The sequence below is a fragment of the Gossypium hirsutum genome, chromosome A08 (genome assembly GCF_007990345.1).
Source record: "Gossypium hirsutum isolate 1008001.06 chromosome A08, Gossypium_hirsutum_v2.1, whole genome shotgun sequence".
Classification (NCBI taxonomy): domain Eukaryota; kingdom Viridiplantae; phylum Streptophyta; class Magnoliopsida; order Malvales; family Malvaceae; genus Gossypium; species Gossypium hirsutum.
The window spans coordinates 5865580-5889308 of record NC_053431.1 but is presented as its reverse complement, the minus strand read 5'-3'; the positions used below and the strand labels follow the sequence as shown (position 1 = coordinate 5889308).

At 34.9% G+C, this 23729-nt stretch overlaps 1 protein-coding gene and 1 long non-coding RNA gene across 2 annotated transcripts; one reads left to right on the top strand and one right to left on the bottom strand.

The window, feature by feature from the left end:
- Positions 1–3390: 3390 nt before the first annotated feature.
- LOC107887193 (uncharacterized) lies at positions 3391–5010 on the bottom strand. Its single transcript, XM_016811392.1, has 2 exons — positions 3791–5010; positions 3391–3721 (listed from the first exon to the last, which is right to left on the bottom strand). The coding sequence occupies exons 1-2, from the start codon at positions 5008–5010 to the stop codon at positions 3391–3393; spliced, it is 1551 nt and encodes a 516-aa protein (XP_016666881.1).
- A 9155-nt stretch (positions 5011–14165) lies between these two features.
- On the top strand, positions 14166–15246 carry LOC107949797 (uncharacterized). Its single transcript, XR_001697897.2, has 2 exons — positions 14166–14634; positions 14902–15246. It is a non-coding gene; the product is annotated as an uncharacterized lncRNA (long non-coding RNA).
- The last annotated feature ends 8483 nt before the right edge of the window (positions 15247–23729 follow it).

Below are 23729 nucleotides of genomic sequence, written 5' to 3'. Positions count from 1 at the left end.
TCGGTAACTAATCAATTTAGGATCTCTCGTTTCCTACTCGCCTTTAAGCTGATAAATTACTAATGCAGAATCTCCATGCACTTCTAATACTTTGATTTCGCTGTCTATAGCTGCCTGAATTCCCATGATACATGCCTCGTATTCTGCCATATTATTGGTGCAGTCAAAATCCAGCTTGTAAGTGAATGGATAATGATCTCCATTTGGGGATATCATTACCGCCCCAACTCTATTTCCAACGGCATTTGATACTCCGTCAAAATTTAATTTCCAAGAATAATCTTCAGGCACGTTTCCTTCAGCGATTGCTACATACATGTGATGTTTAATGTTGAACTGACTGCAAACTTCTGCTATTGCGCTATTGTTCAGATTCAATGCATTGTCAGATACGATTCTTTCTGGCATACCATAACGACATACGATCTCCTTCTTCAGGAACTTGCTGACCGCCGACTTTGTGATATTGGCGTACGAAACAGCCTCTACCCATTTGGTAAAGTAGTCAATAACCATAAAAATGAATCGATATCCGTTGGAAGCCTTTGGCGAAATTGGCCCAATGACGTCCATGCCCCACATTGAGAATGGTCATAGGGAAGTCATAACATAGAGGGGTGAATGAGGCACATGAATCTTGTCTCCATAAATTTGACACTTATGGCACTTCTTAGCGTAATTGATGCAATCTCCTTCCATTATAGACCAGTAATATTCGAATCTCATGATTTGTCGAGCCATTGTGAAACCATTGGCATGTGTCCCACAGACACCATCATGGACTTCCTCTAGAATTTTCTTTGTCTCAACAGCGTCAACACATCTTAACAACACCTGATCCTTTCTCTTCTTATATAGGACCTCACTGTCTAGGACATAGTCACTGGCTAACCTCCTTAATGTTCTTTTATCATTTTCGGTTGCTTGATCTGGGTACGCACGGCTCTTCACATATTGTAAGATATCATGATACCAAGGATGATCATCTCTCTCTTCTTCTTCATCGACATTACAGCAGTGAGCTGGAGCCTCACAAATACTCATCTGAATTGGCTTCATAACCTCTTGTTCATTTACTTTGATCATGGAAGCTAGTATGGCCAAGGCGTCAGCCATCTGATTCTTGTCTCGCGGGAGGTAATGAAAGGTAATATCATCAAACTCTTCAATTAACTCCAAGATTAACTTTCGGTAACTAATCAATTTGGGATCTCTCGTTTCCTACTCGCCTTTAAGCTTATAAATTACCAATGCAGAATCTCCATACACTTCTAATACTTTGATTTCGCTGTCTATAGCTGCCCGAATTCCCATGATACATGCCTCGTATTCTGCCATATTGTTGGTGCAGTCAAAATCCAGCTTGTAAGTGAATGGATAATGATCTCCATTTGGGGATATCATTACCGCCCCAACTCTATTTCCAACGGCATTTGATGCTCCGTCAAAATTTAATTTCCAAGAATAATCTTCAGGCACGTTTCCTTCAGCGATTGCTACATACATTAGATCTTCATTGGGGAAATTGAAATTCAAAGGTTCATAGTCCTCCAAAGCTCTATTGGCTAGGAAGTCTACTATTACACTCTCCTTCATAGCTTTTTGGTTTACATAGACTATGTCAAATTCGGAGAGCAGAATCTACCATCGGGCCATCCTTCCATTTAAAGTGGTTGACTCCATCATGTATTTAAGAGGGTCTAGCTTTGAAATTAGCCAAGTTGTATGGTACAACATGTATTGCCTCAACCTTCGTGTTGTCCAAACCAAAGAACAGCATAGCTTCTCAATTGGCAGATACCTCATTTCACATTCACTGAGGTAATATATCACTCTTTTTTTTCTCCCAGTCTCATCGTGTTGACCGAGCACACACCCCATTGAATTATCAAATACTGTTAAGTACAGTATCAATGGTCTACCAGGGCTTGGTGGTGTTAGCACTGGGGGACTGGACAAATATTGTTTAACCTTTTCAAAGGTTTTTTTGGCATTTATCATCCCATACCCCAGGATTGTGCTTTTTAAGAAGATGGAATATGGGGTCACACTTCTCAGTCAGTTGCGAAATAAATAGTGCGATGTAGTTTAGTCTCCCTAGGAAACCTCGGACTTCTTTCTGAGTTCGTGGCGGAGGCAGCTCCTGTATAGCCTTGATTTTATCAAGGTCAACTTCTATTCCCTTCTCACTGACTACGAAGCCGAGTAACTTTTCGGACCTAGCTCCGAAGGTGTATTTTGACGGATTGAGCTTTAATTGGAATTTTCTCAACCTGAGGAACAATTTTCTAAACACTCGTACATGCTTCTCTTCAGTTCAGGATTTTGCAATCATGTCGTCAATGTAGACCTCAATTTTCTTGTGCATCATGTCATGGAACAAGGTTACCATGGCTCTTTGGTATGTGACTCCTGTATTTTTCAACCCGAAGGGCATCACCTTGTAGCAAAACGTTCCCCATAAAGTTATGAATGTGGTTTTTTCTATGTCCTTAGGATGCATCTTGATCTGATTGTACCCGGAGAACCCATCCATGAAGGAGAACAGTGAATAGCCTGTTGTATTATCCACTAGAGTGTCTATGTGAGGCAATGGAAAGTTATCCTTTGGGCTGACCTTGTTTAAATCTCTGTAATCTACACACATCCGCACTTTCCCATCTTTCTTAGGGACAGGGATGACTTTGTCAACCCACTCTGAATAATTAACCACCTGTAGGAATTCAGCATTAAACTGCTTCTTGACTTCTTTCTTTATTTTCATTGCTACATCGGGTCTCATCCTTCTGAACTTCTGCTGAACTGGCTTGCACTCCTTTTTTGTAAGGACACGGTGTACTGCGATATCAGTACTTAGACCAGGCATATCCTGGTATGACCATGCAAAGACGTCTTTGAATTCTTACAACAGCTCAATGAGGCTCTGTCTTGTTTTCTCGTTAACGCAAGTGCCAATTTTAACTTCCTTCCCCTCTTCTAGGGCCACAATCTCAGTAGTCTCTTTGTGTGGCAGGATCTGTTCCTCTTCTCGCTCCATTATCCTTAACAAATCGGGAGGTAAACCACAATCCTCATCCTCTTCAAAATCTTGAAGTCCCTTAAAGCACATGTCTCACTCCAAAGGAAATTTCGAGCTCGCATCAGTATTTCTCATGACGTGGACATCCGATGGCCTATTATGAGTATAAGAGAATACCCAAAGAAAACGAAATGGATAATTCCTTTGTATGGTATGATTGTGTATGAAATGAAAAGGAAAAAAGAATAATTGCTCGAACCGATATATGAAAATGCATTTTTTATTGAAAATAATAATGTTTGAACATGAGCCTATTTCACAAAAGATTCTTATTGTCCCTAGGCTAGAAGACAACAGGTAGGTTTTGAATATTACTCTATGTTAGCTCTAAAGATTACAGGAATTTCTTCATCAGTCCAGTTATCCAAAACACTCCTAGGCTCATACAGGCAAATGCTTGATAAATTCCTTTCCATTGCTTCCTCTTCAAATGTGGCATTGATGCTCCAAATTCCTATCGCATCTTCAGCCATTCCTTCTTTCACCTTATAATGTATAGAATGAATAAACCCTTCAGATACAAATGTTTGGGAAATGTGGGGGAAGTTCATCGATTCCCACCTGACTTCTGTCCTACTCAATCTTGCTCTCCGCTGTTCTTGTTTCCTTTCAAACTCCTTCTTCACTTGGCTTGCATCTGGCCTGAATCCCAAACCGAAGTGATCCCACTTGCCAACCAAGATTGACACTCTAACTTATCCACGGAGGTGCCTCCCGAGTCCTCTGCCAGGTAACGACCCTTTCCCAACTATCAGCTGCAGGCTCATTTTCGTAGCCCCTAATATCTTAGGTATCGGAATCCTGCTTCCTTCAGCTATAAACGTTGCGTTTACAAACTCTGATGATCGAAATGAACATTCAAATGCTTCGTTATCATTCTCTATGTAGGGTGCATCACTGGTAACTGACGCAATAATTTCCTTCTCCGCATTTATTGTTATTAGCTGTCCCTCAGTAATCATCTTTAGCTTCTGGTGCAGCGAGGATGGCACTGCCCCAGCTGAGTAAATCCAAGGTCTTCCTAATAGACAGTTATAGGAAGGCTTAATATCCATCACAAGAAAATCTACCTCGCACGTGTTTGGGCCAATCTGAAGAGGTACCTCTATCCTTCCCATTACTTTCCTTTCTGTGCCATCAAATGCTCTTACTATGTTCTGACACGTCTTCATATGAGAACTGTCTATAGGTAAACGGTTTAACGTAGCCCAAGGCAATACGTTCAATGCGGACCCATTATCAACTAGTACTCCGAGTAGCGTATACCCCTTGCAACGTGTAATGACATGCAGAGCCTTAATAGACCCTCTGCCCCCTGGTGGTATCTCATCATCGCTGAAGGAGATGAAATTGTTAACGCTTATGTTGCCGACGAGACGATCCAATTTGTTAACCAAAATGTCATCCGCAACATTGGTTTCGTTCAACACTTTCATCAATACGTTGCGGTGGACCTTCGAATTTAACAGGAGAGCCAATATCGATATGCGATCCGGTTGTTGGTGTAGTTGTTCCACAACACTATACTCGCTGTATCCTAGGAACTTCAAGAACTCCTTGGTTTCATTTTCCATTACTGGCTCATTAACCAGTGGTTCTGATCTCTCTACTTCTTTCTTGAGTATGACGGGTTTCCCTTTTGCTGGTTCACCTTCTGTGTTTGGCGTGCTAATCGAATCTTCCTTCTCTGAAACTGCTATACTACAATTATAATTCCAAGGCACCCTATGGCTATCTTTATAAGGGGAAGCTGTTGGCTTCCGGATTATAACTCTTGGTGTAACTCTTGCTTCTACTTCACTAATTCTGGGCTTCGAAATAATTATCACTGGACAGCTGGCTCTGCAACCTTCTTCACTTGACTCTCCTCCTAGAGAGCATACATCCCCCTCTTCAACAGACTCGAGGAACTCCAATTCCTTATTATCCATTAGACCCTGTACTAGGGCCCTGAACTCAATACAATTCTAGATCTCGTGATCTTTCTCATGATGGAACTCATAGTAGTTTTGTGTATATTAGATTTTATCCCCCAACCCCTGCAGGGCCAAACCTCTCTTCTGCATTTCCTTCTAAACTAGCTTCAATGGGGTTCTCACCTCCGCGAAATTTAGCTTAACTTTCCTCCCCATATTCTCAATTATCGCGTTTACCCCTTTATCAGTATGACTGGGCAACGGATTTCCCGTACCAGGTGTATCATCGAATTTTACAACACCTGCTTTGATAAGCCTTTCCACGTACCTTTTAAACGAGGTACAGTTTTCTATCGAGTGCCCCGTAATCCCTGTGTGGTATTCACACTGAGTATTTACGTCGTACCACTTAGGGTATGGGGGCTGCAACGGCTCTAAGTGGAAAGGAGCCACTATATGTGCATCAAACAGACTTTTGTACAACTCCCTATATGTCACTGGTATGGGAGTGAATTGAAATTTCTCTGTATTCTGTCTCGTGTTAGGCTCCCGCCTTGGTGAGGCCTGCTGGCCTGTGATTATCGCCCTTGACTGATTAACAGTGGCAGGTTTTGCGTAGCCTGAGCTCACATTACCTACTTCATTCTCTCTTTTCTTCGGGGCTGACCTTCTCGTGTTCTCCCCAACTTCTATCTTACCCGATCTTATGGCATTTTCTATCATTTTGCCAAACATTACTATGTCCGTGAAACTCTTTGTTGCATTACCTAACATGTGAGTAATGAAAGGCGCCTTCAATGTATTGATGAAGAGCATGGTTGTTTCTTTTTCTGGCAATGGTGGTTGGACCTGTGTAGCGACCTCTCTCAATCTCTGAGCATACTGCCAGAAGCTTTCTCTTGGCTTCTTCTCCATATTCTGGAGTGTGATCCGGTCAGGTGCTATATCCGTTATATGGCCATACTGCTTCATGAAGGCCTGAGCTAGGTCCTTTCACGACTTGACTTAGGTCCTACTGTGACATCCCTAATTTGACCCTAGTCGGAAAGTGGTTTTGGGACCACAAAATCGAGTCACAAAAATAATTAATTGTTATATTCTATGCTTATTATATGTGTACATGCATATGTGAAAGTTTCATGCTTTAATTTTGTCATTTGTATATGAAATTATTAAATGGGACTTATGTGAGAAAAATGTGAAAGATGATAGGTAATTGTTAAAGGTGGTCTAATAATGTATGTATTGAAAAGAATGGTTTTGCATGTCAAATTACCCATTTTTGATAGTGGCAGGCCATGTTGTTAGTTAGTATAAAATATATGAATTTTCTATTAGCATTATTTTTAATTAAATGGCTTTAAATTATAGAATAATAATAATTAAAGGTAGAAAATGGGTAAAGAAAACAAAGTATTCATCCTTGTTTCTTCCTAGCCGATTTTAAAGAAGGAAAAGAACAAACCATTCAGTGATCTTGAACTTTAAATAAGGTAAGTAATTCATGTTAATTCTTGGATTTTTAGCATATTTTGAGTTAGTTATTAAGTTCTTTACTTAACCCATGACAAAATTTTGAGTTGTGTGGTGTCTTGAGCATTCGGCCATGGGAGAAATTGAAGGGGATAGATTGTTGTTTTATGGTTAAATGAAGTTTGAACTAGTTAATACTTAATTGTTAGTATTTATATATGAAATAGATGAACTTGGACTTGTTGAGTTACTTGAACAAATTCGGCCTTGTAAATGATTTTAAGGGTATAAATCTTGATAATGCTATGCATAGGTTTCGGCTTTGACAGTACTTATATAAGTATAATTAGTTCAATTTTGATAATATGGTATGAAGTGATAAGTAATTATATAATGGTAGCTTAAAATAAACAACATTCGGCTATGAATTTTTGTGTTAAATTTTTTTTAATGTTGATGTTAAATTGAAAATGGATGTTAGTTGAGTTATGAAAATTGCTTAATAATGAAAAGAACATGAGCTTAATGCTTAAGTAGCATTCGGCTTTGGAGTAAGTTAATTTAGTTAGGAAATGAATTCCAAGATAGTAAATTATGTGTTAAGAGAGGAATTTAGGTTGTATATATATATATTCGTGATTATATTGAATCTAAGAGACTATGTTAGTTATTTGGGAGTTTCGGCCATAGTATTATAGTGAATATTATTTTGAACAAGGGTTTTAATTATAATGGATTGGTGTAAATGTTTTGAGTGAGGTAACACTAATAAGATGAATTGAGAAATGATTTCTCAAATGTCTAAAATGATATTCGGCTTAGGCATGTAAGCATGTCTAGTCAGTGTTGAATGTTTTAATTAGGGAAGGTTATAAGTTGAGTTTAGCGTTAAATGAAACATTTGATCAGATACATAATGCCGAATGTGTTTGAATGTGAATTACCAAATACATAAACTTGATAATGCTATAATGGTAGACTTAGTCGGACTTTGGCATTTTGAGTGATGCATTTGATTCTTGTGTTAATCTGAAATAATATGTGTATTTTTTTTATGAAATTAAGTGATGGTTATGTAATTCGAAAATGCAAGGTAATACGCTAGTAATATTTTCGATTATGCATGAGTAGAGCATATGTATGACGTTTAAATAGCTAGTTAATAAAATCATTTGTACTTAATGGCACGATATACATGTATTAAATCGAATTGTTAAATTGATAAGAAATTAAATAGATCTATTTGTTTGAATCAAGCTCAAGAGCTAAGAGGGTCTAAATCAGATAAGGGAAAGGAGAAAGCAGTCGAGTAGATTACCCGCAACTGTTTAAAATATCCAAGGTAAGTCTTAAGTAGTTTCCTTTAGTATATAATTGACGATGCCATTATAAGAGTATAGTAGGTAAATTGTGATCTTTGGCTTGCACTTGAATTAAGATGTATAATAGATAATGCATGTATATGACTTATAGTTTGATGGTCACTTTGAATTTAAGATTAAATGGTGAAGAGAATGAGTGATATGAGATATAACCATTGAGCTGAAATGTGAATGATGATGTGCGTATCGAGTTTATATTCGAATGTAATATACGATTATTAAGTGATAAGATGACTGAGATGTGTTAAAATATGATCAAATATATATGAGATTGGAAAAATATTCGGCCATGAGGTCCGCAGGCTATATGCTGGAAAAATATCCGGACATGAGGTCCGAGGCCATATGCTGGAAAAATATCCGGACATGAGATCTGCAGGCTATATGCTAGAAATATATCCGAACTTGAGGTCTGCAGGCTACGTACTGGAAAAATATCTGGGTTAAAGACCCGCAGGCTTATGTTAGTAATGTATTCCGAGCTTTAAGATTTGACAAAATCGATGCCAGTAAGTTAAGTAAGATTGCGACTTCGAATGTCAGTGGTAAACATCGTTGCATAAGTATTATATATTTTACACGTTAAGGTTCGTGTTATGTACTCATATTTGAATTGATTTCTAAGTGATTTACTAATATCAAAGAACGATATATATATGTGTGTGTGAATGAATTCGGTATTTGAGGATAAGAAAACAATATAATTGGTTATTGTAAGTCATCATATGAAAGAATGTAATTAAAGGTATTAGTATAATCTTTGTAAATAGTAAAATATGTGCAAGAAATTTCTTGTGTATATATACATATATATTCGGCCAATGGGTTTTGTAACTAATGTGCTGGTGTATATTTGGTCAAGTGAATTACAATTAGAATACAAGTTTTGTGATTCTCAATGTTCAATTTTAATGACAAGCTTTAATAGTATAAATTGCTTAAAACTTACTAAGCCTCGAAAGCTTACTCAAATTCTTATTTCTCTGTTTTATAGATTGTTGACTCTGGCCGCCGACTCGGGGATCGTCAGCAGTTCTTCATACTATCGATCTTTTTGGTACAGTTATATTTTGGACTCGATATGGCATGTATAGATTAGGCTGTTGACGAATATGTTTTGTAATTGTAAATATTTTGGCTATATGAAAATGACATTTATAACTCAAGGTTCAGTATGTATTCAGCTAAATTTCTGCTTTTATTGTTAATTTTGTGAATGAAAAATTAAATGTTTAGCTCAATAATACCTTATAGCCTAAACCGGCGATCGGACTTAGGCTTGGGGTGTTACACCTACTCAATTGATTGTACCATTTCGCTGCAGCCCCACTCAAACTGTCTTGAAAACAATGGATCAACAGTTGATCGTTGTTGACATACCCCGTCATCCTTTGACAAAACATCGTAATGTGAGCCTCAGGGCAGCTGGTTCCGTTATATCTTTCAAACTCCGGCATTTTAAACTTTGGGGGAAGTACTAAGTCCGGGACCAAACTCAGTTCCTTTGCATCGATTCCGCAGTAATGATCAGCATTCTCTAACTCCTTGAACTTTTCCTCCAACCATTTGCATCGATCCTCAAATTGTTTTGGGACCTCAGCCTTTGTCTTTTCTACCTCTGCTGCGTTGTCAAAGTTAGGGACCGGGGGGTTTGCCAGATTATCTCCAGGGTTGGTGCTCGATCCTGCTGGGAAGTTTATTGGTGCCGAGGTACCAGTTTGATAAAGAGGTTGGACATTAACAGACACCCTTGGTGGTTATGTTTGCATGTTCACTGGTGCAAAACTTGTAGGAAAAGCGAAATCCTCATTGTCATTTCCCGTGTCAACCATAGGGCCTTTTCCTTTGTCAGACCCTCCTTTAAACAGCTGTGTCAGCTGGCTTATCATGTTGTTTTGTGATTCTAGCATGTTTCTCTGGGACTCCAGCATTTGGTCTCTCATTTCCTACTGGATTTTAGCCAGCTGCTCTTGCATCTGAGCTTGCAGTTGCTCTTGCATCTCCTTTTGCATTTGCTCAAACCTCTGATCCATATCCTTTGTTTTCCTTCGTGTGTAGTACCGGTGTTCCAGGGTAACTAGATAAATGACCACTAATTAATAAGGTTCTTTTGTGTATATGATGTTATGCGATGTAATGCAATGCAAATGCATGACATGAATGCAAAAAGAAGAGATCGATTCGCATTCAATTTCATTTAGAAAACTTTACTGAAAAACAAAATCTTTTATATAAAATGAATTACATATACGGTCTTGCCCTAACACCCAAATCTTTTACTTTCTTAAGAAGGTAGGCTAACTCTCGCCCCCGATCTGACTGTAACTCATATTTAACTCCTAGCACATCTGCTTGGACCGCCAAAGTCTGTAAATGATCAGCCACCTCTCGTATCTGAGCTATAGCTTCGCCCATTAAGTAATCCCTATCTCAGACCTGATCCTGAGATCGGTGAGTCATTATTTGCTTCCAACAATTCAATTTGATATTCACAGTTCTGAAGTGTAGTATCAAGTTCTTCTACTTTCCCCTTCAAATTCTCGATCTTACTTAGGCTAGCCCTTAATTCAATCACTGAGTCACGACTCCGATGTTGCTGTAGTGTCGTTTCTAACTCTGCCACCCGAGCTCTTAACATCTGTTTTTCATTCTGGCTATCGTCTAAACTCTTTTTACAAGCGACTTCTCGAGCCTGAGCATCGTGGAACTTTCTTTCCCACCAATCAGCCCTAGCCTTTTCCTCTTGGATTTCTTGCCTCCACTGTTTAGACGTTTTATCCAAGCCAGCATTTCTCATTGACTTATGCAGCTGCTTGTAATCAGTCTTCATACTGTCCAGGTCCTCCTCAACCTCTCTCTTTCTCTTTCTCAAATTATCAGCCTCGGATTTTTGAACATCAACATCCAACTTTAAGTATACTTTTTCCTCCTCCAACTTCTCTATTTTCCTTTCTAACTCTGAGGTTTTCTTTTCGAAGTCTTGCTTTATGATTTCCAATTCGGAGGGGACCACTCGCAGATATTCCTCTATCGGTCGAGCTTCTTCTAAATTTGGCCTCGGGATATTGTCGTTAACCCTTCTACTCCACCATTCATTATATTCAAGAGTCACCATTGGATTCATAGCAACTCCCTTTATCCGGTAGGTTTGGTTCCAGGCATTATAACTCTCGCAGCTCTTTTTCTTGGAGTCTTTCTCCCTATACGAAAACCCACTCTGAGCTAGCCCATGCGTCACTGGTATAAATTGTCTCGATCTATATTACCTCAATACAAGCAGAGGGGCGTATCGAACGGCTCTCCAAATCCCCAACAAAGGGACCCAATCATAACTCTCACATCGGTAGAGAATCTCATCAGAAACCATCCAAGGGGCCTTCCATTCGATATCCTCCTCTTGGAGATTTTGAAGTATCGCCATCCATTTTTCCTCTGTTATGTCATCTCTTCTCGATATGGTTACTACTCCTTCAAAGGTGAGTAATCTTCAAGAAAAGGTCGGTAAGAGGCCTTTTCTACCCTCCAAAAGTGACTATGAAACCATACTAACAAGAGTTGTGCACACCCAATAAATCTTCCTTCACCTGCCCTCCGACATGCACTCAAAGATCTGAAAGTCTCAGCCAAGATTGCAGGAACAGGAGTGACTCATTTACCAAATCCGTCAAATAGATCGGCAACTGCTTCATCTACATGCCTTAAAGCCTTAGGGAAAATAAAAAAAACCATAAACGCTCAAGGCGAAAACATCAACTCTTTTCTTCATATCAAGGTGTGTCAGGATCAACTCTCTCAAATTCTCCCAATGGATGCACTTTCCACTGCCTTTCTGCTAGACTCGAGCTGCAACCCACTGCTCACTCATCCCAGTGATATTCATCAACCTCTTTACAAAGGTTGGGGTATTGACAGCTCTAGAATAAATCTTATCAACTTGAAACCTCGGACAACGAAGCAAGGCTGTATATTCCTCGACAGTAGGTGCTAGATCCACCTTTCCAAAAGTAAAATAACTATAGGCGGAATTCCAAAATTGAGCCATGGCGCGGAACAAATACCTATCTACCTTAACATCGATGAGATAAGGAATATCACTATAATTACAGTAGAGTAGTTGCTTCATCTCCTCATCCCAGTGACTCCATAATTCTTTCAACTCTTGAAGATCATTCTGAACCACACTAATACGGGTAAAGTCCCATAACTCCGACGTGTACCCCTCTGTCAAACTGTCACCTTTTTCTAACTGTGCATTCTCCGACCATCTTTGGACAAACGCGTTGTCTTTCACTTTATCAAAGAATTCGTTCTTCATGGCAAAACTTTCTATTAGTAACCGAACCGTATATCGACACCTCCCTTTTATGATGAAAATGTTATGCAATCACTATTAAAGAAAGAAGGAAAAACACAAGTCAGAATCATGCATAAGAATATAAATCAAAGTAATCAAGAAATTATCAAACGCCTATTTGGGCAACCACTAAGGCTAGCTGTAATTCTACCTAAGGCGGGTTCCTACAGCTCACTATATGTGGTTTAGTTCTAGAGTAAAAGTACTTGAACTAGCAGATTCCTCGATCCTCACCCATTATAGGTTCATATGGATCAAGTTTGGTTCAGGGGAATACATTTCCTTATGTCCATGCGGAGATGAAAACCTCACGAAGACATAAGTACAGATGTATTCCGGAAGCGATCCCCTAGCCCATGCGGAGGTGAAAACCTCACGAAAGCATAGTTTCTCACTCCCACTTAAAAGGTGTGACCACAACGGTCATGCGATATGATACGAGAGTATATAAAGAAATTCAACGGAAAAAAACAAACTCAACAATGGCACAGAAAATACAAAGCGATGATCGTGTATTTTTAGGAAAACTAAATTTCTAAATTTCAACAAAAAGACAGAAAATAATCAATTTACAGCTCGACTCTCTTATTGGTCCCCAGTGGAGTCGCCAAGCTGTCGAAACCATTTTTTGAAAAACGGGAATCGACTTTTGAAAACGAAAATTGGGAGTCGCCACTAATCCTTTTTGAGGTGTAATTGGGCCACCTTATAAAACATTTTGGTCTACGAATTTTAAGAAAACAGGTTCAGGAGTCGGTTACGTACGAGGAAGGGTTAGCACCCTCGACACGCCTAAAATTGGTACTTAATCAATTAATTAGTGTCTTAAATGCCGAAAATTAAAAATTTAAATAGAGTTCAAAATGCGATCCTCCTTTTATTGGCTTTTAAAACATTTAGGCAAGTCAAATGTGTATTAAAGACTATCTCATCTTGAGGTAAAACATTACATCCAGTACGTTAGGACGCAACATTTTCGACCCTCAAATGTGATATTGCCTTTAAAATGTGCGTTTTAGCTTTAAAAGGATATTCGAATATTCAAAACAAACAAAGAAAGCGAAACCCAGTACGTTAGGGCACGATCCTTTGAATTCTTCAAATACTGAACTTGCCTTATTTAAAATTTCAAATGAAATGTAATAAATAAATGAAATGTATTTTTATAAAAAAAACTTGATAACATAAGGAATAAAACACATGGCAATAACATCTCATGAATAATCTAAAATAATAGGGAAATGCAAAGAAACAACTTAGAATACATGCAATAACAGCACATCATATATTATAAAAATACCACCATTTATGTCCAAGAGTCAATGCATAAGAAACCAATTTTAAAAGAAGTTTCAAATAAATCACCCAAATAAAATATAACAAGTTTTTTTAAATAAAATAAAATAAATAATAGGAAAGGAAAATTTGGAAATATAACTATATAAACTTTAAGAAAATTCTAAATAGGTAATAAATATAGGAATTTTAAAAAAATAGGGAAAAAAATAAAAGAAATAATATATCAAATGGTAATGTACAAATGAATTTTTAAAATAAATATTATAAAGTAAATAATTTGAATGAAAGCTTGAATTGTATCAAAATAAAAAAAATAAGGAAAAAAAATATGTAACGTAAATGAAATTCCAAAAAAAAAATATGTATAAAAGATTAAAAGTAAATAATATATAAAGTAATATATACACAGGAAAAGCTTAATATAAATAATATATATAGTAGTAATAATAATATATAAAGGTATTCCATATAAACAGGTACGCACATGAAAAAAAAATCACAAAAGTATGAAATCAAAATAATATGTTGAAACATGATTATTCTAAAGAAATAACTGAAATTTAATTGAGAGGAAAAAACAAAATCCAGGGGATAATTTATAAGTAAAACAAATTATTAAAACAGAATTTTGGGCTAAAATTAAATGCGCATAAATGTTCGAGGTCTGAAATTGAAAATGCCCCAAATCTTAAAATACTGCACTAAAGGGGAGGGCCAAATTGAAATAGTGCGTAGGTTACAGGGATAAATTAAAATAATTTAAGAAACTTAACATGGCCCGATTGAAGACTAACGCAAAGGAGGGGCCTGATTGCGGAAATTACCCATTGGAAGGTACAATGCGCGTGGACCCAGGCCAAAAGGCGCACTAATTCCATTCCCCAATGCTGTTTTGTTTCCTTACCCACTGAAACTTATTTGTTTCCTTTTATTTTAACCTTAAAAAAACTTTTAGTACACCCAAAAATTTAAAGCATCACCCTCTTTATTCATTTTTAAAAACAGAGAGAAATCTCTCTACACGAGCCAAATTCGGCGAGAAAGAAGGCCACTGTTATAGCCATGGATGAAATCCCCTGCCCGAACCTTCACATTTCTCCGGCATTCGGGTTCTAAATCACTAAGACCCAGGTAAACCTTCTCTTTAATTCTTGTTTCAAATATATTTGCATAAAACCCAATAAATAAATAAGAAAGAAAAAAGAAACGTAAATATAAAGCAAAAAAAAAGACCCAAAGAAGAAGTAAAGAAACCTTTAGAATTTTGAGTTTGATTTTTTTATTGATTCCTCTTTTGTGTGTATTCTGCTATTTTTCTCCAAAAAAAAGACCCCCCCTTACACTTGGTTCGGTTTGGCTTTATAGCCGGTTTTTACAACCTCTTTAGCTTGTTTGCAGGTACGTGCGTGAGTGCATCACTGATGTGGCATGGTGGAGCAGCGCATGACGCGGAGGAAGCGCGAGACGTGCGGTGCCTGGAGACTGCCCTGGGTTGTGACGGCTGATGGTGTTTTTGTTTTTGTTTTTATTATTTTTTTGGGCTGTTGGGGTTTATGTAATTGGGCTTGGTTTGTAATTTTGTTTTAGGTGTTTGATTTGGGGTGTGATTTGGACTTAAATGTAGGTATTTGGGCTTTAATTGGCTTGTATTTGGTTTTAGGTTCCTGGTGGTTTAGGCCGGGCTGAAAATTGGGTCTACAATGTCGATTTAATTTAAGTTTTAAAAAAATTAACTTTGTATAATTTGATTTTTTTTTTAACTTTACTTTTCTTTGTGACTCTCCTTTCACTTAAAAAGATAAAAAAAAATTTATCACCTAGATTTAATTGAAAATGTATCTAAAATAAAAAAAATCCAAAAATCTAAAACAATATTTTTTTTATCTTTCTCCATTCTTTTAAAACTAAAATTTAATGTCCCAAATAAAATAAAACTGAAAAAAAAAATCAAATTATACAAAAAATTTAATGTCCCAAATAAAATAAAACTGAAAAAAAAAATCAAATTATACAAAAAATTTAATGTCCCAAATAAAATAAAACTGAAAAAAATCAAATTATACAATATTTAGGTTATATTTTTTTTCTTTTCTAGGACTAAGAAAGAAAAAATAAATAATGGTGTTTTAAAGAAAAAGGTTGGAGGTGATAGAGAAAGAGCGAGCCAACGGTGCTAGAAGGGGTATTGACTATTGACTCAGTTTAATCCGCCAGGAGTCGTTTGCTGCTCTGAAATTTCACCCCCCTCACATGGCTGAGCCAACAAAGGCCCACTAAACCCCTTCCCAAGCTAACTGGTTGTTCGATTTTCTCTCTTCCCAAGCCACCTTCATGCCCCCACCTTGGGTTATAAGCTCTTGTTACTTAGCTCGGCACGTGACTGTTTAAGAGTGACTTAGTATAAAGCCTAAGCTTTTGTTGTACTTGGTGATGTGGGATATTTGGCATTGTCAAAGTTTAGTTTGTCTTAGCAATTGATCCAACTTGATTAATCAATTGAAATATAAACCAAATATTAAAAGTAGTAATTAATTAATAAAGCATGTATTTCTCTTAATAAGAGGTTAAAACTTTGAATTTTATTTTATTTTGAATTTTGAATATAATATTATTAAGAGTGAATGTCAGAAACTCGAAACATGAATCGTAAACCGGATATAAATTTATTTAAAAATCATTTTAATAAAATTAAATTTTTATCATTAGTTTTCAATTAAATCAATTCAATTTTTATTCATCACTAATTCCACAATTTAATTTGTAAAATTGTTAATAACTCTTATAGTAGAATAAAATTTAAGAGCTATAAATACCCATGAACATTAAATATTTGATGATGACGGACACTATGCAAAAAAGATGATATATTAGTATATTTAAACATGATAAAGGTGATATAAGTAATACATGCAAGAGTGTAGCCCTTAATATTTATCTTTTAAGTAATTTTTAAACAAAATATTTATCTGTACCCCAAAACTTTAAAATTTTATTTTGGCCTAATTTTGGAATTATTGGCTTCGTCCCTAAATACACGTACCATATTAATGATTAACCTTTTTGTACACTCAATCATATATGTTGTGTTTTTTTTGCATCTAAAACTTGAACAAGTTGAAGAAAACTAATTGTAATGAGACTTTATCGAATGGTTTATTTAAGGTAAATGGGGTAAGGTTTAGAGTGATAATTGGTTTAGGGGTATTAACAAATGGATAAAAATTCATGCATATTTATAAAGAAAAGATGTTGTTAAACTCGAAAACATGATTGACGATGTACTATGCACTGAACTCAACGCCCACAAGTATCTAGTTCCATGTCATGTCTTATAAAATTGTTGCTCCTCTTGAGAATCCATGTCAAAGGAATCTCTAAAAAGAAGATTAAACTTTGGCATCATTAAGTGTCAAGTTTAGGGCTTTAAATTAGGGTTAGGATTTAAGATTAGGTTTCTCTTTCTAAGGTTTAATGTTTTTGGTCTAAACTTGACACCCACAGGTGTCGAGATATTTAACGTTCTAAGATTTTCCTAATAAGTGCACTAATGGATGATAAGAATAATTGATGATTTAAAAAATAGACCTCAACACTCACAGGTGTCGAGTTACTTGAATATTTTGTTAGGATTCGTTTAATCAGGAATACCATAAATATGTGACTTGCCACTTCTTCCTCTCTTACGCAACAAAAATATTTAAACTCAAAATCCTAACAAATTTTCTTAATCCTTAAATATAAATTTAAACACTAATATATAAGATTTAAGGTTAAATTTACATATTTATCCCATGAAAATAACCAAATAAAAAATACACACCATTCCTATAACACCTCCTAACCCCAAGCCGTCACTGGAATAGGGCTACGAAGCATTACCGGACTTATATACTAACATTTATACAAAACCGAGTCATAAGCTTTACATTCCAGATCAATTCTTATCAAATTTCATCTTAAAGTCCTTAATATGGGTCTACGGGGCCCACTATGTTTTAGAAGTGATTCGGAACTAAAATGACAAATTTAGAAATTTTTTCCTTGAAGATAGGGGCACATGCCCGTGTGGCCTGGGACACACCCGTGTGGCCTACTCATGGGCAGATTCTGACTTTTCCATACGGCCTGGGCACACGCCCATGTGACTTGGCCGTGTGAAAACCTCATTTTTCACCATTTTTAAGCTGTTTTCACATATCAAATCATGCCCAAAACATTGACTTATAAAATGTTGATCAAATAACATTCATTTATCCATTTCCTATACTTAAACACAACTATACACTAATAGAATCCATCTAATCATTTATTTTAAACCAAAACATGTATATTTCATTTTCAAACATAAAACATCACATTCAACATGCTTTGCATACTTAATCATTCACACAATTTCATTATCAAATCAACTCCTATACATGCCATATAGACCAAAAAGTTGTTTAACAAAATCTACTGGAGTAAATCTGGATAGTGTGACCCTTGATGTAGATTCGATCCTCCATATGTATATAAGTCAATCTACAAAACAAATCACATACACAAGTAAGCTTATAGAAGCTTAGTAAGCTCATAGGCATAATAACACAAATCTTATTGAACACTGTACACAATTATATATGAATTAGTTAAACTATTTCATCCTGCAAATCACAACTTCATTAATAAACTCATTTGAATAATTTTCATGATGCAATTCACGAACTTAATTCTTTTGGGCCCATTTCTGTTGTAGGCCAATTTTGGCCCGTTTACATCAAAATCCCATTAATAGCCAATTACATCAACCCAATAAAACCCAACCAACTAAACAAACCCCAAACCCAAAACTAATCAGCCCAATTTAAACCTAACAACCCAAAAAAACCCAATGTGTAATACCCTGAAAATTTTTACAGTAAGATATTATCCTTGATATAGTAAAATAAGGAAATAAAGTGACAAAAAGGGAAATTTTGAGTTATGTCAATATTGAGAAGTATATTATGATATATTAATTCAAGAAAGGACTAAATTGTAAAAGTGAGAAAAGTTTTGTTGCACAAGAGTAAATATTCATAATTTGAGGGGTTAAAGTGTAAATATGAAAAAGTTGAAGGACCAATAGTGTAAATAATTTAAGAGTGGAATGATCTAGAAACTAAGGAAAATGGATGAATTAGGACCAAATTGAATAGATGAAGAACTATGAGGGACTAAATTGCAATTTTACCAAATTAAATGATGACTCAAGGATGGAATTTAAAAGATAATGAAGGGCAAAATAGTCAATTGGAAGAGAGAGAAATCTAGAAAGTAATAATGATGCTAGAGATATTTTAATATTTTATAATTATTTAATTAGATAAATATTATTTTATTAATACTTTAATAAGATATTTTATTATTATTTTATTAGTATATAAAGAAAGAAAGATGAGAAATTCTCATCCATATTTTCCCATGCACTAACGTGAGAGAAAGAGAGGAAGAAAGAAAGTTTTGCTTTCTTTACAATTTGGTCCTTTTACCAAAAATTCACCATTTTCACTCAAAAATCAAATGAATTTCCATAGCTACCAAGAGACAAAAATGTTAAGGAGAGCATGGGGAGTTAGAATATCAAGTTGGATTCAAGAAATAAAAACTGGAGGAGAGAGAAAATTAAGTTAAAGATTAGTATCAATAGAACAAGGTAAGTATATCAAGATTTCAATATGTTTTTAAGTTTGTTATTATTGACAAAGCATGGAAATAATGTTATAGTAGAGTTTTCTTACATAAGGTCCTATGTTTTTGATATGTTAGTGAAGAGAAAATAAGAGAAAGTGATGAGAAATGGTGTAGAAAAAGAAAATAAGGGTGTTATAACATGGTAATTAATAGCTTGCACAAAAACAGTTTGGATAGCAGCAGTAGACTAACTTTGAAATATCACCATAAATTGTAGAAATCGAATTAGAAGATGAAAAAAATATGGAATTAAATCTTATTGAGTATAGTTTCTCATAGAAGAAATAGTGTAAGCAATGGATTTTTAAATTCTGAGATATAATGAATTTTGTGAGATAAGGTCAGAATGAATTCGGGTTCCCCTGTTCTGACTTTGAAAAATCATAAAAAATTGAATAAAAATAATTAGGGGCTTAAATTTATATTTCTAAAATCCTGAATGAGTCTATTTTTAATATAAACAAACAAGAACATCATTTGAATCCTGTATGAGGAGATAATTAATTTTTGGTGAAGAGGGGTCAGAACTGTCAGACAGTAGAACAGGGGTAACTTTAAAGAATAAACTGTAATTATTGGCTAAACCAAAAATTCTGAAATTTTTATGGTAAGAATATATATGAGTCTAGATTCAGAAAAAATTATCGGATATTAATTTTGAGTTCTATAGATCCAGATATAAATAATTTAGTGACTGTGATGCAGATAGACAGCTTGAATATTCATAAAAGTAAATAATAAAAATTATGGATAATGTTACTTACAAGTGTGTTATCTACATTAAGGATGTGGAATGGAGAGGAGGAGGAGAAAAAATATGTATGAATAGTCATCTAGCATGGCTAATTTGCATATTTTAGGCTCAGGGACTAAATTGAATAAAAGTAAAACTTTATGGGCAATTTTGTAAACATGTCAGAAATGACCAAATTGCATGAAATGGATTATTTTATTATTTAAATTACAAAATTTAATGAAATTATTAATTTAGTTCAAGATCGAGGGAAAACATGTTTTAGGGATTAAATTGAAAAGTGTTGAAATTATGAAAAATTCTGATATTTTATAGAATTCATGGATTGTTATCAATATATATGAGAATAATAGCTGGAAATAAGGATTAAATTGAAAGAATTTTATTTTCCTGACCCTAAGGATGAAATCGTCATTAATTAAAAGTTTAGGGGCAAAATAGTAATTTTGCCTAGAGCGTTAATTAAATGCATTAGAATATGAAATGAATGAAAATGATGATCAAATTTATTTATAAAGATCCGGACGACTCAAATATGAGACTTGATCGTGGAAAAGAAAAGATATCAGATTAATGAAATTATAAACACAAACAAGCAATGAGGTAAGTTCGTGTAACTTGAATTATATTCTTAAATGCTTGAGATTGTATGTTATTTATGTGAATATGATTTGAATATTCATTGTATGACAATTTATGAAACATTGATAAATTTGATAAAAGGAGAAGAAATCCCGATTGAATGAAAGAAAAATTTGATGGATCTCTGAAAAGGAATTGACGGTAAAAAGGATCTAGCCCGGACGGGTGATCCTATCCTGATATAGCCCTCCCGAAGAATATGTGTAAAACGGATTTAGCCCGGACGGGTAATCCGAATTAAGGTCTGAATTTAGCCTGGACTGGTAATTCAGATCCAAGCTCATTAGAGTAATTGTCGTTGCAGGGGATTTAGGCTAGACTGGTAATCCCGACAATACTCTATGAGTTTATATTACAGGGGATTTATCCTGGACTGGTAATCCCACTGTAAGGATGAGGTTCGCGGGAGTGTGCTCTCTGATATGAAATGTGTAAGACCATGGTTGAAAGATACCATGGCAACCTGTGTGTAAGACCATGGTTGAAAGATACCATGGCAACCTGATATGAAATGTGTAAGACCATGGTTGAAAGATACCATGGCAACCTGTGTGTAAGACCATGGTTGAAAGATACCATGGCAACCTGATATGAAATGTGTAAGACCATGGTTGAAAGATACCATGGCAACCTGATATGAGATGTGTAAGACCATGGTTGAGAGATACCATGGCAACGTGACATGAAAAGAATAAGACCTTGGTTGAAAGATACCATGGCAACATGACAGAAAATGAGTAAGACCATAGTTGAAAGACACTATGGCATTACGTCAAAGATAAATAAGACCGTGGATAGGAGATGCTATAACATCTGTTGAACAATTGATATTCAGGTAAAATGTATCAGATGACGAATGGTTATATGAAATGGTTGTGTGAAATGTTTACAAGAACTGGTCATATGGAAATATATGCACAAAAGTGTTGTATGAAATAATTATGAAAATGGATAAACGAAATAAGTATAAGTACATGGAATATAATTTATGTTAAGTTCGATATAAGCTATTACCAGAATAAATATACATAAAATATATGGAAATGATGAAGCATAAAATATTGATATAATGAAATGAATGATATATGCTTGTGAAGAAACGGTAAGAGCATGATATGTTTCATGACATGTACATATATGATTATCTTTGATATGTTGATACAAGGAAATTATGTAATTGAGACTATTATTAAACTCAAGTGCGACATGTCGAGAAAATAGATATATCAATGTTGAATTTATATGAGATATGTGCAAGTATACTAACAATATTGTTGTTTGATGCTTATACAAGTGCCAAACTGTTGATTGAATGGTAATATATTTATTTTATATGATGCATTGAATCGGTAAGTATTTTAATTTTTTTAAGTGATCTGCAAATGGTAGTAATGCTCCGAAACCCTATTCTGGCAGCGGATACGGGTTAGGGGTGTTACACAATGCCTAACCCTAGCCTATTTAGCCCAACTAACAAATAAAAAAAATAACAAAAGAAACCCTAGGTGCGTCGCACCTAGTTCTGCCCTTGTCCCATCCACCGCCGACGTCTGCCACCACCTGCTCCACAGCTTGTGTCAGCACCGCCCATCTACCTGCAAATATTAAATAGAGAAAGGACAGAAAGTAATAAAGAATAATGTAAACGACCTTTTAAAAAGCCAAAGACCGAGATCATTTGGCTGGTTCGGCTGGATCTGTTTGGCCATTTTTTCATCAATGCAAAAATAATTTTAACACACATACAAGCAGTGATCCGAAGAAAATCAAAAAAACACCAGAACAACACCAAATTGGACAACCAAAACTTAAGGTGATTTTTTTAATTTATTCTTTTTTTTGGGTCCATTTTCCCACATATACATATATTAAAAATATAAAAAAAACAAAAAACAAAAAAAATACACCTTTTCGACTTTCCAGCCACCGTAGTGGCTGGCGGCAGCAATCGGCGGTGGCGATCGACCAGGGACCTCGTCGGAACCTAGACCTGCAGAGAAAACAAAGAAAAAGTTTTAGTTTTTTTTTAGAAACAGATAACAAATGATTTCAAAAACAAAAACTTTAACTTATATAGATGTTACAAAACGATGTTGTTTTGGTCGGCACCCATAAGCCCCAAAACGACTTCATTTCACTCTGCCCGACCCAATCCGACTTTGACCCGCTAGGATCCGCGTGTTTTTATTACAGAAGGGCTATTTGCGCATTTAGCCCTTCCTCTTTTTCAAGCTTTTACAATCAAATTTTCTTTGTATTTTAATTTGGCCCTATAGTTTGTTATACTTTCCAATCTGGTCTTCAATGCTACTGCGTGTTTTGTGTTGGAGGGGTTTATTTCGTTTTTAGTCCCTCCACTATTTGTACGTGTTGAAATAGGTCATTTTCTCTTCTTTTTTATTTCAGATTTTCCCTCAAACTCTATTTTTAGTTCGATTTTAGTCCTTTTTGTTTATTTTCATTATCTTATTATTGAATTGATTACTTTTAATATTATTTAATATTATTTTATTTACCATTATTTATATCATCATCATCATTATTATTATTACTATATGTTTTATTATGTATGTATATATTTATGTAGCATTATTATTAGTCGTTTTTTATTTTTAATATGTATATATTATGTAAATATTTTAATATTATATTATATATATATTTTTATATATTATTATGTATATATTTTAATATTATTAGTTATATATCTTTTATACTATTGTATGTATATTTCTAATATTATATTATATATTTCTAACACCATTATTATTTATATATATATGTACGTATTTATGTAGCGTATGAATAGTTTTTTTTATATATTATTATCATTTCTAAATATATGTATATATTGTATATATTTTATATATATTTTTAATGTTATTTGTTATATATTTCTTTTACTATTCCATGTATATATTTTTATATCATCTCATGTACATATTCTTGAATACTATGTTATATATATATATATTTAATACCATATTATGTATATATTATTATATCTATTTTATCCCTATTATATTTATTATTAATATTAGTACATATATTTTATTATATGGGTATATATATACTTTTCATATATAGTATTATTTTCATATATCGTTATATTTATTAT